Source organism: Octodon degus, unplaced genomic scaffold (genome assembly GCF_000260255.1).
Source record: "Octodon degus isolate 3935 unplaced genomic scaffold, OctDeg1.0 scaffold00221, whole genome shotgun sequence".
NCBI lineage: Eukaryota > Metazoa > Chordata > Mammalia > Rodentia > Octodontidae > Octodon > Octodon degus.
Genome location: NW_004524797.1, coordinates 265443 through 285721, shown reverse-complemented (window position 1 = coordinate 285721; position 20279 = coordinate 265443). Strand labels below are relative to the sequence as shown.

Sequence of the window (20279 nt, the reverse complement as noted above, 5' to 3'; positions counted from 1 at the left end):
AGACTTCCTTTTCTCCACTGCTTTCCCTTCTTTTTAAACTTGGTTCTTATTGTTGTTGTTCTTTTTCTTCTTCCTCTTCTTCCTTCTTCTTTCTCTTGTCTTTTTGAATGTGTCTAAGCTGAATGCACCTAGTCCAGTTCAAAAAGGACCCTTTCATTTCATACTACTTCAAGCCAAAAACAGAATGAAGCCAGATATGCTGGCCAAGGAAGGAACAGAGAAGTTTCTTCAGTATATTTCATAACAGAGAATTTTTACCAAAGGTACGATGTTCAACTGTCCCTGGTGCAAGTTTCCCTAGAAAGCAAAGTCAGTCAAAGGCCAGCAGGCCTGCATGACCTCAGGGTGCTAGTTTCCATTAAATATTGATTCTTTAATGAAGCATTTTCCACTTCAGCTTCTGTTTGGAGCCACCTTCTTGCTGAACATTATTCAGTTTCCTGAAAATGCCATGTTTTTCTGTCTTAGGGTTTGGCACTGCTTTCTTTTGCCTGAGTTCTTATTCTCCCCACCTCCCTAGCCTAACTCCGATCATTCCACTAATCAGGTTTTATAGTCACCTCCTCTAGGTACTTTTCTGGACCCATCAGCCTAACTTGAGTCTTCCTATGTACATGTTCTTCCTCCCATCCCTGGACTTTCCATTCTGTACTCTTAACAATTCCAAGTCATCATTTGTCAGTATTTATTTTCACCATTGGACAGAAAGTTCTATAGGGACAAGGATCATGTGGCTTGTTTTCGATTCAATCCCCAACACCTAGATCAGAGGCTGGAATACAGAAGCATCTTATACATACCAGTCAAAGACAGCAGGTTAAGTACATTATTGGTAATAGTGCTACTCTGCAACAACCAAGAGATGCTATTGTCCCTCAGGACCCAGTGAGAACTCTATTCTTGGTCTGTGGGCATATTGTACCGGGACCTTTGCTATTCACATGTCCCTTACAAGCTGCCTAGGAACACAATAAAACTGTCATTCACAAAATTCATCATTTGCTAATGATTCTCTATTCTCTTTAACTTTTAAACTATGTTTGGCTGCCTGAGGGAACTAAAAGGTTAAGAACAACAGAGTCAAAGCATCTTCTACCTACTTTAAAACATCATTAAGCATCCTTGTGATATAGTAGATTAGAACTTTTTTTCTTTTCTTTTGGTACCGGGAATCAAACTCACAACCTTGCATTTGGGTGCTGTGCTACTGAGCTATATCCCTGGCAGAACTTTTATGAAAGTAAAATTTTAAGAACTGCTATTTGGTCCCTGAGATGCTGCCTATTCTGATAATCAAAGAGAAATCCCTGCAAATGGCTTTTGTTAGGTAATAGGGCTTTAGATGGTATTTCTTTATATATTAACTTTTTAATCTTTTTTTTTACATAAAATATTTTATATAATTGAAGGAGGGGGTGTTCAATGCCTGGGCCTGCTGTTCCGGCCCCAGCCCCATGGCGCACTCAACCCGATTGAGACTGGGCATGTGGTACGTGCCTATAATCCCTGCATTTGGGAGGCTGTAAACAGAGGAATCACTATGAGTCTAATTTAGTAGTGAGACCCTGAACACCCACCCTGTACACCCTTCCCTAAAATACAAAAAAAATTTTTTTACTCTTGACTTCTTTATGAAAACTTAACAAAATAACATATGCATCTTGACAATAAAAAAATTCTACACACACTGAAAATTTACTATAAAATTCATAAATGTCTATGGATTTAAGAAAAATAAATCATATTCATTCCAAGAAGGGCTAAAGGCCCTAAACTTTCCAACTGAACAGTCTGATAAAATGTCCTCAAAAGTTCCCTAAAGAATAAAATTCTATGAAAGGATGTAACACCACTAATGAATCAGCATACAGTGAGAAAATTCTTCACCAAATGGAGCAAAAATGCAGTATATTAATAAGAAGCCTTGAATCCTCATCATAAAAGTCCTACATTTAGCACAAAACATTTTTGTGAACATTACACAAGAACATTTTATAACAAGAATCTGTAAGTAAGACAACAGAGCCATATTCCTGAGTTTGAGTTCTTTTGGTTTTCCTTCTTTATTCTGCATATTCTAATATATGTTACATTGCTCAAATAGTTTTCCACATCTGTTTCCCTCACCAGGTTCCAAGTATCTTAATCACCGGTGTCTGCAGCAGCACCTAAGGCAATGACTGCCACACGCAGGTGCACAGTGCGTAGTTTTATGAATAGGAAGGGGTGCTGAATGAATGAATGACTCTGCTTAGTAGCGGGCACTGGGCTTAAATGGGGTGACAGTGGTCTAGAAGAAGAGTTGTAAAAATTTAGGTCAGGTGCTTATGATCAGGGAGTAGCCTATAATTTATCCAACAGGCTTGAGGGCCATAACACATATTCGAGAAATGCAAGTAAAAACATTAAGAAATATCTAAAAGTCACTTGCGTTGAAGAACCTAGTTGTCTTTACATCTGGCTAAGCTAAATTTTCTAATAACCTTCTCTTACCCATCACCTTAGTAGAAGTATAAACTCCCAAGTAGGAACAGGCACAGAAGTTGGTCAGTCATTTTCAATTGGGAATTTTTACTCTTATAAAAATTTTAAGTATGAATATTGTATTAATTTGAAGAGAAAGTACTATATGTATACAATTAACCAAATAACTAAAATTTTTCAGCTGAAACAAGAAATAAATGTATAAAAGTTTAAGCTAATAAAAATTATTGTCATTTTTTTATTGTTAGCAGTTCAAATGAAAGGTACATTTACATAAACATTAAACACTTTTAAAATAATTTAAAACAAAATGTGCAACAGCAACAATTAAAACGCACAGAACCCTCAAACTTGACAGATTTCTTAAATGTGTAAGAACACACGTTAGTCTTAGAAATAAAGATTAATGAGCAACATATGCAAGGTGCTTCACGTTCCCTGGATAAAGGCGTTATGACCAGTAACTCAAGATCCAAAACTGGGACAGGGAGGTGACATCAAAAGGGAAGAACAAGGAAAACACGTACCGTGCAAATATGAGGCCAGTGTTCAAATTGTTGTAAAATTCCTTGACTAAGGTCTTCCTTATATAACTCTTTGTAAAACTGTGGAAGTTTAGATATCCAAATGCCATTGTTATGCTTGTTTAGTATTTCCTTTATGCGATTTTGAACCTCATCCATTTTGCAAGTGTGAGAGGCAGGAGGCGTGACATTTGTTTTTTCAACAGTCTTATTTAAATTATCTTTAAATTAAAAAATGATAAAATTAATCAAGATATTTAATGTGGTAGATTATCCCTATTATGTAACATTCATGTCTTAGACTTTTGCTATTCTGTAGGTTTGTAGGGGCTAAAGATCTTAGCGGGGAAGGGGGTAGGATTAAGCAAAACAGCACCATGACAATCTTATTACATTAGCCCAGAAATACCAGCTGGTGTCAAGAGACATCCAAGAAGGAATTTTGTCCCCTTATTTGGCCAGGATACTTCACAGTTTACTGTAAACATCAAAATTATCTTTCTAGGTAAAGTGTAATAGAATTTAATAAGTATTTTCTGCTTGCAACTACGGAAAATAACACTTTAGATGATATCTATCTATCTGAATTAAAAGTTATATCCCACAAAGCATATAATAGACTGAAGAACCTTTAACAGAAGATGAAAAACTGTCTAGGTCTTAAGATTATGATCATTTTACCCCTTGATTAATGAAAATAAATATTTAGCAATACACACAGTTACAAAAATCACCCTAATTTCAGGTTATAAACATGAATAAATGGTTTGGTGCCTACGGATAAGTGACACCAATTTTTAAGTTTCCCCAATATTATCTTTCATACATATATTTTGGCAAGCACTTATACTCACTTTCTTAAAAAAAATGAACTTAAGGGTACTTGAGATCACATCCTAAGACAAAGAAATTTCAGTGTTCATTATAGTTGAAAGCTCTGCTATTTTACAAACTATGAAATTCATCTAACGCTATTTAAAACTCCACTGGGATATAGGTTGAAGTACATAAAAATACATTTATACTTTTATCAGATGGCATTTCTGCTGGGACTCAGTAATTTTATTTTTAATTGGCCCATAGAGGCACTTCGTCCTCTTTGGGCACAGCTGTCTCTGTGGATGCCAGGAAGCCAAATGGGCACTGCTCTGTGGAATACTTGGACACCACGTCTGCTCTTCCCATCAGAAGCCATGATGGCCAGCCTCAGGCACAGAGAACAGAAGAATCCAGTAAAGGATGGAGGAGGAGGAAGCGATGCGCTTCTGAAAAGTGGCTAGGCCCCTCTGAAGGGCAGGGTCTGCAGCTGACCTTGGGCTGGGCTTGCAAGTGCACCTGCTCTGTGGGGCCTCTAGAGGCTCCTAAGTGCCTGTGCTCTGCGTCAAGCAAATTAAGGAAGCAAATTTAGGCTGTCAGCATGCAGGAGAGGCGGTGTACACAGGTACACTTCAGCCCTGCCAGGCGAACAGCAATTGTCTGGAAACAAGTGTTTTTTGCACAGAAAAAAGCTTATATCGATTTAAGCCTCTAAAAGGGTATATACTTTATTAAGTAGTCAGTGCTCAGCAAATACATGTAAAAATAAGTCACAAGCAAAAATCAAATCATCCAATTTCCATTAGAAATACAGGAGACATGTTAAGGAAAAAAGGCAATAAGTCATGTAAAATCACATTCACACTCATACGCCAGCAGCACTTATTCTGAGAACTATTTCTTCTGGCTGAGTTTTTGGCAGAAATTTATACATTGGTTGGAGAAAATCAATTAGTGAGTGGCTGAATTTCTAACCTTCACATTCTTTGACTTGATTCTATGTTCTATTGTTTTTTTTTTTTTGGTGGTACCAGGGATCTAACTCAATACCTTGAGCTTGCCAGACAAGCACTTATTCCACTGAGCTATCTCCCCAGCCCCTCTATTGTTCTCTTAATAGCCTTTCTGGATTTTATAACCTAAAGAGCGATTTCCACTCTTATTTAGGTGCTGAAATTGTCATTGCACAGTTTAGGATGCCAGCTTTTAAGCAGCAGAGTTCAGAAAGTCTTCAATAAATTAAAGCCCCGTAACTATGTACTTTGAATTTAGAGCATGAGTATTAAGTGAAGCCTCAGACTGTAAGATCTTGGGGGATTATCTCCTAATGAAGGAGAAGACAAGGAGGTACATGGGGACAGGGACATAGGTGTGAAACAGAGTAGGTCTAGGTGAGAAAGGCTCATCAGAATGATGACGATATCCTTGGAGGCACTATTTGGTTTTAAGACCACTAGACTTGACTTAATGACATTAGAAAAGAGGAGAAATACTCTCCAAGTAGAAAGTGAGAGCAGGTGTCAAAGCCTATGTATTTTACAGCATCTACAAAAGCACACACAGTACTTCTCTCGGGACCCTGAAGCTCCGGAAGCCAGTATGTGCCATGAAGATACGTGGAAAACGTACCATTCACTTCCTTAGTGCAGGTTCTCGAGGGATGCGTCTGAAAAGGTGGTGGTTGTGGGTGCGGTGCCTTAGCGCTAAACCTAAGATGCAAAAGAACACCATGTTTTAAACAATGTACTTTTCATTTACAGTACAAGTCATAAAAATATTCCAAAATCAGAAAAAAATGACATCTCATATAATCTCATCTCTCACATTTACTCAGAAAAATGTATGCTACAAGCTAAACTTTAACAAGATGTTTGACAGTCTTTCAGAACCTGGCTATCCCACTTCTGACTAATCCCTTCAAAGGCATTAGAAAACAGGATCAATGAAACTATGAAACATTTTTAAACAGTTGACAATAAATACTCTTAGGGAATATAGCAAAAAATCGAAGGAATTGCACCATAAGATTTTGAAATGTATTACAAAGTTGCAACATTTAAAATAATTGAAGAGATAAATAGAAAGCTAAGAAACATTAAATTTATATTATGTCTTAGCACATAATACAAGTGATATTTCAAATCTGATGGGAAAGACTGTTCATATAACTGAAAAGGAAGAAATACAGATCCTTACTTCAAACCTCTACCAAATAATTTTATAGGAATGATATTAGCTATATGTGAGATTTTTCCATATACAAAGGTAAACCACACAATGCACGCACGCACGCACGCACGCACGTATTTATTCTCATGTCTTTTTCTTTCCTTCTTTGTGCTCCCAGTGGTTAGTGCATGCTAGGGACAGTGAATGCTAGAAGACTGTCTGAACCAACCGATGATGGTGCTGTACCCAGCACAATTTTTGAATGGTATGAAAGACTGAAAATTAGATCAATTCTCTGAAATGAAGCATATTTCCTTATAATATTTTGGAGGGTAAAGAGGTCTATGTAGAATGTACTGTAAAGAGGATCTAGAGGGGCAGTGGAGAGAGCTCAGTAGAATAAGCTCTTGCCTGGCACGCGAAAGGGCCTGGGTTCAATCCCCGGTTCCATCAAAAAAATAAAAATAAAAAAATAAAAAATAAAATAAAGAGTATCTAGAAAGATTAAGCATTTGTCAGGGGAGATGGACAGTGCCATGGAGGGAAGCCTGAGCGGAAGCCTGCCTGGAGACAGACACAAATTATAATTTAATTCTGAAAGTAATTATTAGATTGTAGGCTATTGATGAAAGTACATTCAATTATAACATATTTATGCATTAACAAGTAACAGAGATGCTAAAAATACACAGTATTCTTTCTACCATTTTTAAAAAATATTAATTCTTTCAAAATATTTTAATTTCTGGAGGAAAAGTGCCTGGATAAACTTTTGAATAATGACTTAAAAGGACAAGTCTGCTGTGAAAAGACACAAATTTTAAAATTAGAAGGACAGAGGAAGGGTCAGGGTCAGCATGCTCTTTTGGGAAAGGATCCAACAGTACAAATGACAGGCTTTCCTGACTATCCGTGCTCTGCATAACCAATCAACCATGCCCCTGCCACGTAAAAGCAGCTACAGGCCATATTGAAACAGAATACAGGTACGTTCCTATAAAATTGTATCTACAAAAACAGACAGCAGGCCCATGGGTTGCAGCTAGCTGACCTCTGAGCTGTCACATAAAACCATACAACTTAGAGCAAGAAAGGCTCATCTAGTTTCACATTTTCAATGAATAAAGAGGAAATCAGACCCAAAAGATGAAACATTAATTTATTTTCCCTAGCTAGTAAATACCAGCACCTAAACTAAGGTTTTTAGGTTCTTATTTTTGCTTATCTTTGCAGTCTTGTGCAATAATGTCTAACACTATTGCATAATTATGGATAAAATTTTGGAATAAAATCGAGGATGCAACACAATCAGATTTCACTTAGAATTTTAAAATTAAATGTAAAAAAATATTTTTAGAAGCAACCGTAACAACTTGTAAGAACTTTAAAGATGAATTTTACAAAGAGTTGCTACCAATATAGCTGCAGAATGCAGATACATCGAGACTGTCAGGCAGGCAGCCAGGAAAAGTGTACTCTGGAGCACACATGGACTTGTACTGGCCAAAACAGAAAGTTTGTCTTAATATGAATACATATTTTTAAACATTTATTATTCTAGGTTCACCAAACTTCCCTTTTTAATGAGATAAAGCCTAAAATACCTGCTGTTGGTAGACATGGTCCCATGCCTCTGCACTGGAATGTCTTTGAACACTTCATTCCCAACAGTCATGTGTACTGGGTGAGGTGGCATTTCGGCATTAAACTTACTCCCAAGAGAAGGTCCCTTGTCTCTTGACAGTGTTGGATTAGGTTTTTTGCTGATAGAAAATGCTGAAGCAAGTTCTGGTTGTCTGAGCGTTGCTTTTGGTTTTCCTATGAAGTCAGGCATACATAACACAATCAGTTGACTTCCCCAAACCCTAGTCTTCTTATTCCACTCTCCTGACCAGATGGTTTCTGTGGGTCTCTATTCTCAAAACAGTCTGTAATAACAAAAGAGTTGTTCCTGGGAGTTTGGAGAGCTGGGAAGAAGAGTTCTGAGAGCATTTAGCCAAGAGATTCCACCAGCTAGATTCCAGTTACTTGCCTGGTGTGTATGAACTTAACACTTCTGTGGCAGCCACTTCACATTCTCATGAACAGAGAAGGCTTCCATGTCTTCCTCAATTCAAATTCTACCCACCACTGGAGATGTGCATCACGTCTCCAGCTCATCATAAAGGCTTCCACTGCCATTCTACTCGCAATGATCACTGCCTTGCATAACATGCTCATTCTAGCATTTAGTCACCTACTGTTCTATATTATCATTGAACTATTCTTGAGAATTTACGGTTTTAAGTCTGTAAACTTGAGATAAGTTTTTAGCATCCTAGGCTGAGCTGTAACTATTTTTCATATTATATAACTCTTTTTTCTGAAAATGGTATTATCCCCAAAGACACAATTTGCTACGAAGACATTAAATCATAGCTTTTTGGTTCATTTAACATTCTGGACAATGCTTCCTCTCAAATATCTGATAAAAACAAAACCTAGATTCTTTGCCATCACAAACACTGAAAATCTGCTGAGTAACTTTCCCTTGTGTAAATGTCTCACCTTGTAAATCATGCTTACCATGTTCATAGTGGAAATCTTAAGTTCAGGAATTTTCTCCTGATGTATGGATGTCAGAAAATGCAGATATTTATCATAAATACAAGAAGTATTTCTCTTATTCTTTGTGACAATATATTCATGAACAGGTTTAAAAATTTTATCATATAAAAAACTCTACCTTCTAGAAAAAATGGCATGGTTTTCTTCACTCTCATTTGACAGTTCACTTGCCGTCCAGTTTTCCTTTTAGAGCTCCTCTGACAAGCCACCAGCTGAGCAATCCTTGCAGTCTCTGTACAGGCCACAGCATAGCAGGTAATCTGTTTGTGAGGGGCAGAGTAAGAGCAGAAGTACTTCTGAGGGTGTGTGCCTGAGAGGTCAATTTGTACAGGTATATGAGCCTCCATGTCCACAATGAACCTGTACCTGCATATTGGTGTATCTTTCTCCTTGACAACATAGAATAAAAATGCTTCCTACAAAGGATAAAGTATAACCTGGTGTACTGAATAAACTTTCTCCAAATTGAAATTTTCATTATGCCTTAAAGTATTTATCAACATCTACAACATACCAGGTATTGCAAGATTAACAGGCAAACCAAAAGAAATTTTTGATTTAAAAATATTCTCTCATAAAATCCACAAAATATAACTTATCCCCATTTTGTACATGAAGAAGCAGAGGCTCAGCATACATAAGTAACTTTCCGAGTTATGCAGCAAAACTATCTCTTTCAGGCCAAATAATCTCGTAACTACTACACTCTACTGTCTCCAAGACCACTAAGGCCTAGAGTTGTTCCTCTAAAAGGACAGCTGGATGGCTCTAGGAAAATTTCAGTGAGGCATTCTCACCTGTAAGACAAGGTGTTTAGTCCTGTTTTTCTGAACCTTGGTCACTGAAGCATGGAATGCCATGGGGGCCTCAGGGGTCCTCACGGGAATGGGTGTTAAGGCAAGACAGATACAGTCCTTAGACTGTCTACACCTGCTTAAACCAGAGCAGCTCAGTGTGATATATAGATAGCAGGAAAAATATCTGAAACATCAAGACCTTTAGGACTAGATCATGAAAGACTACTTAGTTTTCAAATCTTTGACTCTAAGTTGAAACCAAGAACAGGAAAATGATGAGGATTTATACTGTAGCCCAAACATCTTCTTTACAATCTCTTACCCAGTATTTCTTTGTATGAGACTATAATTCAGAAGAAAAATATGTTCAACTGAGGATGGTATTTTAATTCTCAAAACCTAGAAAAATTTAACATGTCCAAAATAAGGGAACAAGGAGTTAAGTAATTAGCCACATGAAGTATTATTAATTAACTAATTTGAACATTTGCTTAATTCACACATTTAGCACATACTAAGTATGAACTATGAGGGAGGAAAAAGCAGTCCCTCCTCGAGAAACATAGGAAGGAAGAAGGAAACAGAAAGAAGGTAAATAAAAACATCATGCTGACATAAAAACAAATCACCAAGAGACTGAAAAGAAAACCCACAGAGTGGGAAAAGTTTTAGCCAACTGTCCTTCAGGCAAAGGACTTCTGTCAAGAATGTATAAAAAATAGAAAACAATCAGATCCTTCCCAAATTGTAAGACCCAAGCCACAACCGGGCAGCTGAGATGAATATACACTTCGCAGATGAAGAAATACAAATGGCAAATAATTATATGAAAAAATGTTCAGCATCGCTGGTCATTCAAGAAATTCAAATTACAACAATACTGGGATTCCATCTTAGCCCAGAAAGAATGGCTGTCTTTAAGACATCAACCATAATGAATGCCAGAGGGGCTGAGGGAGAGAGAAGCCCTTCTGCACTGTTGGTGGGAGTGCAGACTGGTGCAACCACTGTGGAAATCAGTGTGGAGATTCCTCCAAAAACTAGGATTAGAGGTCCCATTGAACCTATTTGCCTTCTGGCTATTTTCCCAGAAGAATTAAAAATACTGTACCACAATGATGTATGTGCACCCATGTTTACAGCAGCACAATTTCTAATATCTAGATCTTGGAAACAATCCAAATGCCTATCAACTGAGGAATGGACAAAAAGATGGAGTACTATTCAGCTATAAAAAGGATAAACTTTAGGCCTTACTAGGTAACTGGATGCAACTAGAGACCATACTCATTAGTGAAATAAATCAGACTCACATGTGTCATCAGACTCACTGTATTACATTCTGCATCTAGTGTAAGAAACTGAATGAGTAAGATCCAAAATGTACAACAGATATGGTGAAAAGGAAAGAAACTGCTCAAAAGGAAGGAAAAACTGGAATGGGGAAAAGGGGAAAAGAAAAAAATATACATACATATATACACAAATATAGATACACATCCACACAACAAAGCTGAAATAATTATACTGCTAATTTCTATTTGCTCACTGAAAAGAATGGTTTGTGCTTATATTGCCTGATCAATTTGTATACTGATATCTTGTAATCTGAGCAACTACTTTGAAGATAACAATATGCAATATATTAACAATCATTAATTTCCTACTATCTTGTTTTGAAATTCTGTAGCACTGTTTTTTTTCTTCACAATAAAAAAAAAAAAAGAAACATGCTGAGTATGTATTGGATGTACTACAAGACACAAACAGAAAGATGGGCTTACGTCTGTCTGGTATAACAAGGGATACTAAAGTATATTTTACTATTGATATGATATTTAATTGATTTATATTTTCTGTTACAAAAGTTATTAGATGAAATGAACTTTTCTTTTATGGATCTCACAATACTGACTGCATTTTCCTTCTTACCCACCCTCAGAGGAACCAATATAATAAGTTTTGGTGAGAAATATATGTGACCCATTTCATATATTGATGTGAGTAGAAATGTACCCAAGAAACTACAATATTTTGTGGAGGGAAGTCAAGCCTTCTCTGTTTGTCTTTTGGGTGGGTTGTCTACATCCATCATACTATACAATGGGTAGGCACCAAGAAATGAAACTGCTGGGACAGTGAAAGTGCAAAGATTTACCTGCTGCCACCAAGCAGCCCAGATTATACATAAAGTATTTTCTGCTGGGAAAGCTGAAGGAGTTAAAGTGGTAAATTAACATGATAATATTTCTCTGTGAAGGAAAGGACAGGCTAGAGAGGCAAGGGACTGAGACAGGGAGACCCTGCAACAGTAAAGTGATAAGGGACCAACTGGGGAATGAGCTAGGTCCAGGTGGCAGGAATTGCCCTGTGTTATGGTTTGTGTCTAGGTGACCCCCAGGGCCTCATGCCGGTCATGGGGCGGGCTTCTAGAGTTTGTGATCAATTCATGATCCAGGGCTGGGATAATGTGCTACACCCACCCTGAGGCCTAGCCGGCATACAGTGCAAGGGAGGGAAAGAGACTTGCTCTCTGCAGCTCTAGTTGCATTCGGTGGTATCTTCTGCAGCCACGAGCTGTCATCCTCTGCTCTGTGTGCCACCTCACCTTGGAGACACCAAGTAGGGACTGAAATCACAAACTGTGAATGCAATAAACCTTTCCTTCCTTAATTTTGGGCATCAGTTATTTTGTCCCAGCAAAGAGAGAAAAGTAACCAAGACACCATCAAAGCAGCCAAATGATGAGATTTCTTAAATGCCTATTAGATTTTGTGATAAGGCCATTAATGAAGTGACGCTGGCAAAAACAGTTGCAGCAGGTTTGTAAAGGCTATGAGTGATGTGCACTTAGAGCCCCCAGGACAGCTATTTTGATACTGAATTTAAGTAACCTTTAACTTAAAAATTTTTATTTAGAGTGTTTGAATTTTATTCACAATAAAAAATTTGAGAGGTAAAACTTGGACTGTGTGTCAGATCACCTAGCGGGTACTTATCACTTTGACTTCTGTCAAGCGCATGAGACTGCAAGTGTCAGGTTGGTGATTACCAATGGCTTTGGTTCTTGTGACATGCACAATTGCCTTCTTACCTCTCCAGATCTACTAGTATCTATTCGGACAACTGCTGGCACACTTCTCAGATAGTCTTCCAGAGTAGAGTAACCAAGCTGTTTAAAAGGGATCCAGTCTCCAGTCAAGGATCGGTACTCTCCTTGGAGGCGGGGCAATGCTATCCCATTCTTGTGAGACTGTAGAACAGCCCGCAGCATCTTTGAAACCAGATCTGCTTCCAGCATCTTTGCCTATAACAGCACAGTGAAAGGTTACTCTATTATGTATGGCTCATTAGTCTGTGAATGCACACAGATTTTCAGAGCTGAAACTTGTCAGAGTAAGCAGTAAGCTAGCGAAGATTACTTTCTGTGATAACAATAATTGGAAGTAACCACCATGCTAGGAAAGCACAGGATACCAATGAGAATGCAGGGGAAAGCCTGAAAGGCCTTAAGGAGCCTTACGGTGAGAAGACTTTAGGGGATGCTACTAAATGAGAGGCGGTCTGAATGGAGTACTGTTGGGAAAGATAAATCAGCTGGACCACCAGGAAAAGGATGGACCACGTGGCTAGGAAGGACAGGATGGGCAGTGGCACAGAGGTGGGACAGAAGGACATGGTGCATTCTGAGATTTCCACACAGTTATGTGCTAGATGTTACAGAACAAGACTCCAAGACGAGGGTGAGCAGGGCTGGAGGGGAGGGAGGACAGATTTTGAGATAACTACATTATGCTAGTATGTATGCATTTTCTGAAGTAACGTGTGTTCACACATGGATTTTAAATGGGAATAAGACGGCTGGCTCTGGTATCAGAATGATACCTATTTAGCAAGGGAAAGATAAACTGGAAGGACTCTTATAGTTGGTTAAGACTACCTGAAAATGTAAAAGTCCTGGAAGCAGGAATAAGCAGAAAATCAAGTTCAGAGGTAATGAAGAGGTAGAAGCCACATGAAGAGGTAGAAGTCACTGATGAACTGCCTCCTCCAAGCTCCTACCTGAAAAGCGTGGATGTTGTGGGGTTGTGAGTGCTCACAGCATAGCCATAGATACATTTAGCAGGAGCTTAGGTCAGGTATCTGAGCTGATTACAGACCTGCTGGCCTTCAGTATATACACTGTATCAGACATTTACTTAAAATAAAATCAACTCATTTTACGTGTTTTAGTTTTGAAAAATATATACACCCATGCACCCATCATCACAGTTAAGGTATATCACCAGAAAAGTTCCTTCACAGGGGTGCGTAACGTATGCAGAGGTAAAATGTTCAGCAATGACACAAATCATGGGGGAGAAGAACTGAAAGAATATCACTGGAAGTTTCAACGTCTATGAAGAAATACAGTATTATTTGATACGGAAGCTGATAAAGATGCATATAATGTAAATCCTATAGCAACTGCTAAAATTTTATAAACATATGTATTTACATACATGTGATTAATCAGTCTGTAATGAAGATAAATTGAAACAACACTGAGAAAACAGGAAGAAGTTAAAAAAAAAAAAAAGACCAGGGAGAAAGAAACGGAAAACAATTAACAGAGACAATAGAGAACACCTATAAAAATGGTGTATTTTTAAAACTCATACACCAGGGCTGGAGAGACAGCTCAGTAGAATAAGTGCTTGCCTGACAAACGCAAGGGCCTGAGTTCAATCCCCCGTTCCACAAAAACAACAACAACAAAAAAAACAAAAACAAAAAATCCTCATACACCAATAATTACATTAATAGTTTATTGAAATGTAAAAATGAATTAAAATATGTTAAATGACATTAATAGCATAACAAGAAATGCTTCCAGGCACACAGAGGGGCACTGCATGATAACTAAGGAGTTAATTCATCAAGAAATGACAATGGAATACCCATCTCTGACAAAACAAAAGGGGATATACATGAAGCACCATTTTGTATCTGTATATACAAAATAGGATATACAGCTACCCTCTCTTAATTCAATGAGAAGAAAGATTTGTACTAATAGTGTTTGGACAGGATATCATGTCTGCATCTTGTACGATGGATAACAACTACAAAGACAACAATACGCAATGTACTAATTATTGAAACTGTCCTACTAACCTATTTTGAAACTGTCTCATTGCTATTCGTTTCTCAATAAAGTTAATAAAAAAAGACATAACAATTCCAAATGTAGATGCAAGAAACATAACAATTTCAAAAGACAAACCTGAGCAGAAAGAAGAGATTTACATGAATGGGTTGGAATGCCAAAACCCCTTTCTTAGTAGTTGTCAGAACCAGCAGACAAAAATTCAACAGGATATAGAGAAGCTACACAACTCTTTCGAAACAAACTAACCAAATTAATACCAACTGAACACTAGACTCTGACAATAGCAGAACAAATACTCTTTTCAGGAACAAACAATGCTCAAAAGCAAACAAAAAACAAATGGGTGGATATGTAGCTTAGTGGCATAAGTGCCTGCCCGGCAAGTGCAGGGTTCTGAGTTTAATTCCTAATACAGCAAACAAACAAACACCTAGAAATATTCTGGGGACTTAAAACAGTATTCAACCTATTTAAAAATAACTGAAATCCTATGAAAACCATTCTGTGTGATAGGAGCAAAATTAAGTATCAGTAACAGAAAGGTATATGAACAAATCGCATGTACTTGAAAATTTAACCACACAATACTCAATAAGCAAAGACCAAAGAGGAAGGCTCAGGGCTGGTGAGATAACTCATGGTCTAGGTGCCTGCTTAGGCAAGCACAGGAATGGGGATTTGATTCTTGGCACTACATGCTCTGTTGGCCCCACCCCCAGGAGTGGTGGTGCACATCCGTAATCCCAGTGCTGGAGAGGTTGAAAACAGGAGGATCACTATGAATCCAAGCTGTGTAGTAAGACTCTGTACCAAATATGGGGGCGGGGGGAGAGGAAGGCTTCCTAGAAAACCTGGAATTTTTAAAAAATAAATTACGACACAATATATAGGGCCAGGGAGATGGCTCAGTGGAATAAGCGCTTCCCTGGCAAGCGCAAGGGCCTGAGTTCAAGCCCCGGTTCCGCAAAAAAAAAAAAAAAAAAAAAAAAAAAAAGACAATATGTAACAATTCGATGGGCATGATTTACGTATTATTTAGAGAGCAATTTTACATCATTATATATTTTTGTGCTATTAAGAAAGTGGCAAATCAGCGATCTAATCTGTTTAAAGGAAAAAAGAACAAGTAGGAAAAAATAAAAAACATAGAATGATAAAAATATCAATATTAAAATGAAACAATAAAATTTTTAAAGAGCAGAAAAATAATCATAAAACCAAAATTATTTGAAAACATCAATAAAATTGATGAACTCATAGAAAGATCAAGAAAAGGGAGCAAGTACAAATTACCATAATAGTATATATAAAAAGGGGTCACAATCTAAACCTTGGCCATTCAAAAGCACGTACTATGAACAAGTTATGCCAACAAATTCGATGAATGAGATGGATAAATTCTGAAAGACAAATTCCAACACTCACCTAAGGAGAAATAACCCAGATATCCATATATCTATTAGAAAAATTGTATTTATAGTTTAAAAATCTTCACATAGGAAAACAGAAAGCCCAGATTGCTTTACTGGCAAATTCTACTAAGCATTTATGGAAGAACTGATACCACTTACAAAACACTTCCAGAAAATAAAGTTAAGGAATACTTTTGAGCACATTCTATGAGGCCAGACTTATGCTGATTACCGAAACTAGGCAAAAATATTACAACAAAAGTACAGACCAGTGAAACCATAGATATAAAATTTCCTAACAAAACAGTAGTGAGTCAAATCCAACAGTAAGTAAAAAGGGTAACAATTTACTTTGTGGTGTCATGTTGTTTCAACATTCTTAAGTCAATTAGTGCAATGCACTACACTATCAACAGACTAAATCATATGATAATATGAACTGCTCAAAGAGACATTTAACAAAATTCAAAATCCATTTATAATGAAAAATTCCCAGAAAATAAAAAGATCTTTAACTTGATAAAGATCATCTGTGAAAACCCACAATATCACAGATAAAATTGTGAATGCTTTCTCCATAAGACTGGAATAGGGCAAAAACACCCATGCGCACCACTTGTGTCTTCTTACACGGGAGGTCCTAGACAGAGCCAGAAAGCTAATTTCAAGATATTATAAAATAACCTGGGGCCAGTGAGATAGCTCAGCAGCCTACAGCGCCTGTTTAGGCAAGCTAAGGCAAGTGCGAAGGCACCTCTGTTCAATTCCCAGCGCCACATGCTGCACCAGCCTTGACCCCAGGGCTGGCTGAGCTGGCCACAAAAGAAAAAAAAGAGCTATTATAAAACTACAGTAATCAAAATAGTGGGCTACTTTTAAAAGGAAAGCCATGAAGACAGATGAAACAGAATCCACAATCCAGATAAAGATTATATAGAACACGTAATTCATGTATATCGGCTGATTTTCACCCAAGGTGCTAAAGAAACTGAATGAAGAAAATTCAGCAACTATGCTGCTGCAACCAGTTATCCAGATGCAAAAAAACCCAAAATTGAACCTCATACCATATATGAGAATTAACATCATTTAGGTTGAAATTTAAAATCTAAATACACTAAATCTCCTGAAACACACACATACATACAGGAGTAAATCTCTGTGACTTTGAACCAGACAGATTATTTTTTAGAACTGGAGAAGAAAAACTTGACAAATGGATCACATTAAGATTTCTAGCCAGGCACAGAGACACACACTGAGGCAGGAGGATCAGAAGTTCAGAGCAAGCATGGGAACTTAGCAAGGCTGCCTCAAAATGAGAAATAAAAAGGGCTGGAGTGTAGTTCAGTACGCAGAGCATCCTGCACCTCAGTACCTAATGCTGGAAAATCGAAGTCTCTGTTCTTCCAAAGATTATCAAGAAAATTAAAAGACAAGTCACAGACTATGAAAATATTTTTATGACACCTAGCAAAGAGCTGGTAACCATCACCAACACTCAGAACTCAATAATAAAACAAGGGGCTCCACTAGAAGAATACAAAAGATCGGAATACAGACTTCACTACAGCAGAGATGCAGGTGTCAAAATACATGAAAAATGTTTATCAGCACTAGCTATTAGGGTGATGCAAATGAGATCCACAGTGAAATATCATTACATATATATATTAGAATAACTATTTTTTAAAAAAAAACTGACAAAACAAACATGCTGGTGAAAATCACAGTGACTAAACTTGGCTACAATTCTAGTGGGTGTGCAAAACACTAGTCTGAAAAATAGTTTTTTATACTTACCATACAATCCAGCAACCCCACTCCTAGGTAACTGCCCAAGAAAAATGATGACACGTGTCACAAACACCTGTATATGAATGCGTAGAACAGCTTTATTTATGGGGGGGATAAATCTCTGATAAATGCACTTCATTAACAGAAACTGAATTGCTTATACAGAAGAGATCTCACTATATAAGGAGGGTTTAAAAATACAGGTCTCACCCTGTCACAGAAGCTACCCAAAGACTTGTTCTATGGGTAGCCATGTGCAAAAGTCTCTGCCTTCCACCCTCAGGAGAAGAGCTTTCCCTTCCTGTCCCTGAAATAACTACTCTAACTTCCTTCCTTATTTCTGCTTTCAAAAGCTGACAGCAAGGGCTGTCCAAATAGGGCACCTAATTTTGTGTGTCTGCTTTGTATTTTAGGGAAGGTCTACAGGGTATTCAGGGTCTCACTACTAGATCGGACTTGTGATCCTCCTGTTTACGGCCTCCCAAGTGCTGGGATTACAGGTGAGCGCCACCATGCCCAGTCTCAATAGCGAACTCAGTGTGCCCTGGGGGCAGAGCCGGCACAGCAGGTCCTGGGATAGAACCCCAGCCCCTGCGTCTGCTTGCAGGTGCTTAAAGCTGCTGAGCTATTTGGCCCACCCAGGGCACCTAATTTTGGAGGATAGAGGGAGCTGAAGAACACATACACACTCATGTCCTGTCACATAGGATGGTTTAAAGCTGGGAAATAGTGTCTAATGTTTGTTACCCTAATCCCACCCTCTCTGAATGTCTCTCCTTTCACACATTCTAGGTTCTAGAGTATGAAGACACATGGCTGGGTATCCTGGTGCACACCTGTAATCCCTGCACTGGAGGGAGGCTGAGGCAGGCGACTGGATCATTGTGAGTTCGTGGCCAGTCTGGACTACAGAGTGAGCTCAAGGCCAGCCTGAAGTACACAGTGAAACCCTGTCTCAGATTTAAAAAATCAAAACAAACAAACAACCCAAAAGAGACATGCCTCCTAGACAGGCCCTACCCTAAATGTCCTATCATTCTGCTCCAAAGTCTTGGTCATGTTAGGTATAAGGAATATCTTCACACTGAGACCCTAAGAAGTTAAAAAGCAGTGCTGACCCGTATGGCACACAGTCATCCTTAGCTTTCAATCTTCTACTCTTTCTACTCTTATGCTTTCCTATCCTTTTGGCAACTGTTTCCAAGTTAGATTTTCCAACCTGACCCACGAAAGGCCTATTCCACACATCTAACTCCCTCTATTTCTCTTCAATGCACATTTTTTTTTGGTGGAACCAGGGATTGAACTCAGGCCCTTATGCTTGACAGGCAAGCGCTTATTCTACTGCACTATCTGCCCGGCCCCTTCAATGCACATTTTATCACAAAGTCCATATTTTAATAGTAACTGCTGACAAATAGGTGGTGTATTTTTTGATTTTGGGAGAGAAACAGGATTACAAAGGGTTGTGGGCCTGAAGTCTAACACCACTGTACAAAAGGGTCTTGTTTTCCTGGGACAAATTCCTTTTCTGGGCCTCAGTATCTTAATCTGTAAGATGAGGGGCTTGGCACTAGCGGCCCTCATACCCCCCATCCAGTCACCAAGTGATACGTGAAGTCAGACAGGCTGACATCCACACCTTCCCCTAAGTGCCCTATCATTCTGCATTCTTTACCACCTCCGATGGCGAGTTCATGCTGCCAACTCTTAACTGCCTCGTAGCTCATCTCTCTGCTTCCACCTCATCTTCAGAATCTATTCACCAGAATAGACTGCCTTTTATATTATAAATCCTATCAGGTCACACTTCTGCTCAAAACCCTCTACTGCTTCCTGTCTCTCTCAAACAAGAAGCCAAAGTCTTTTAGAGTATTCAAAAGAGCAACACAGTCTGTGCTCAACCCTACTTTTCTGACTTTTAATTCTTGGATATTCTCCCATGGAAACTCTTTTAGCTCTCACCTATTTTTATGGCCACAATCACAAAAACAAAACAAAAAACCAAACCCTAGCTTCTGTTTCCCAAACCAGGGCTTCTTTTCAGAGTTTCTGCTTGTGTAGAAAGTGGGCTGCTGAAAGTAAATCTTGGCTTAGAGATGCCAACAGCAACATGGGGAGTATGTCCAGCAACTCGCCTTTAAACAGGAAACAGGGACCAGCCACATTTTGATTTAAAGATGTGCCAACAAAAGAAATGCCAACAGCTGCAAAGATTCACTGGTGGCACCTGACGGTTGCTTTTACTCTTTCTTTTTGCAACACCATTTACCGCAAGGATGCCAAGGACTAAGCAGGCACAAAAGATGGGGGACACTGGGGCACACAGGGGCATACAGGGACACATAATGACCATCTTTAGGAAAACAAGATATGAAGAATTGCAACGACATAAGGCAATGTTCTCAAAAATATATTTTGTAGGGGCTGGTGAGATGGCTCAGTGGTCTAAAGCACCTACTTAGAACAAGCTTAGCAAAGCACAGGGACCGCGGTTCAATCCCCCAGCACCACATGCCAG

General features: G+C 38.4%; 1 protein-coding gene across 2 annotated transcripts in view; it reads right to left on the bottom strand.

Moving 5' to 3' along the window:
• The window catches only part of Tdrd7 (tudor domain containing 7), a 64690-nt gene that overhangs the window by 40510 nt on the left and 3901 nt on the right, over nucleotides 1-20279 (bottom strand). For both annotated transcript variants that reach the window (XM_004645212.2, XM_023705471.1), the window contains exons 2-6: nucleotides 12492-12704; nucleotides 8719-8860; nucleotides 7598-7811; nucleotides 5454-5533; nucleotides 3012-3229 (exon numbers count right to left, since the gene is read on the bottom strand). In XM_004645212.2, coding sequence (XP_004645269.1) covers nucleotides 3012-3229; nucleotides 5454-5533; nucleotides 7598-7811; nucleotides 8719-8860; nucleotides 12492-12698 — 861 coding nt within the window. In that variant the 5' untranslated portion in view covers nucleotides 12699-12704. The remainder of the gene's footprint in view (nucleotides 1-3011; nucleotides 3230-5453; nucleotides 5534-7597; nucleotides 7812-8718; nucleotides 8861-12491; nucleotides 12705-20279) is intronic.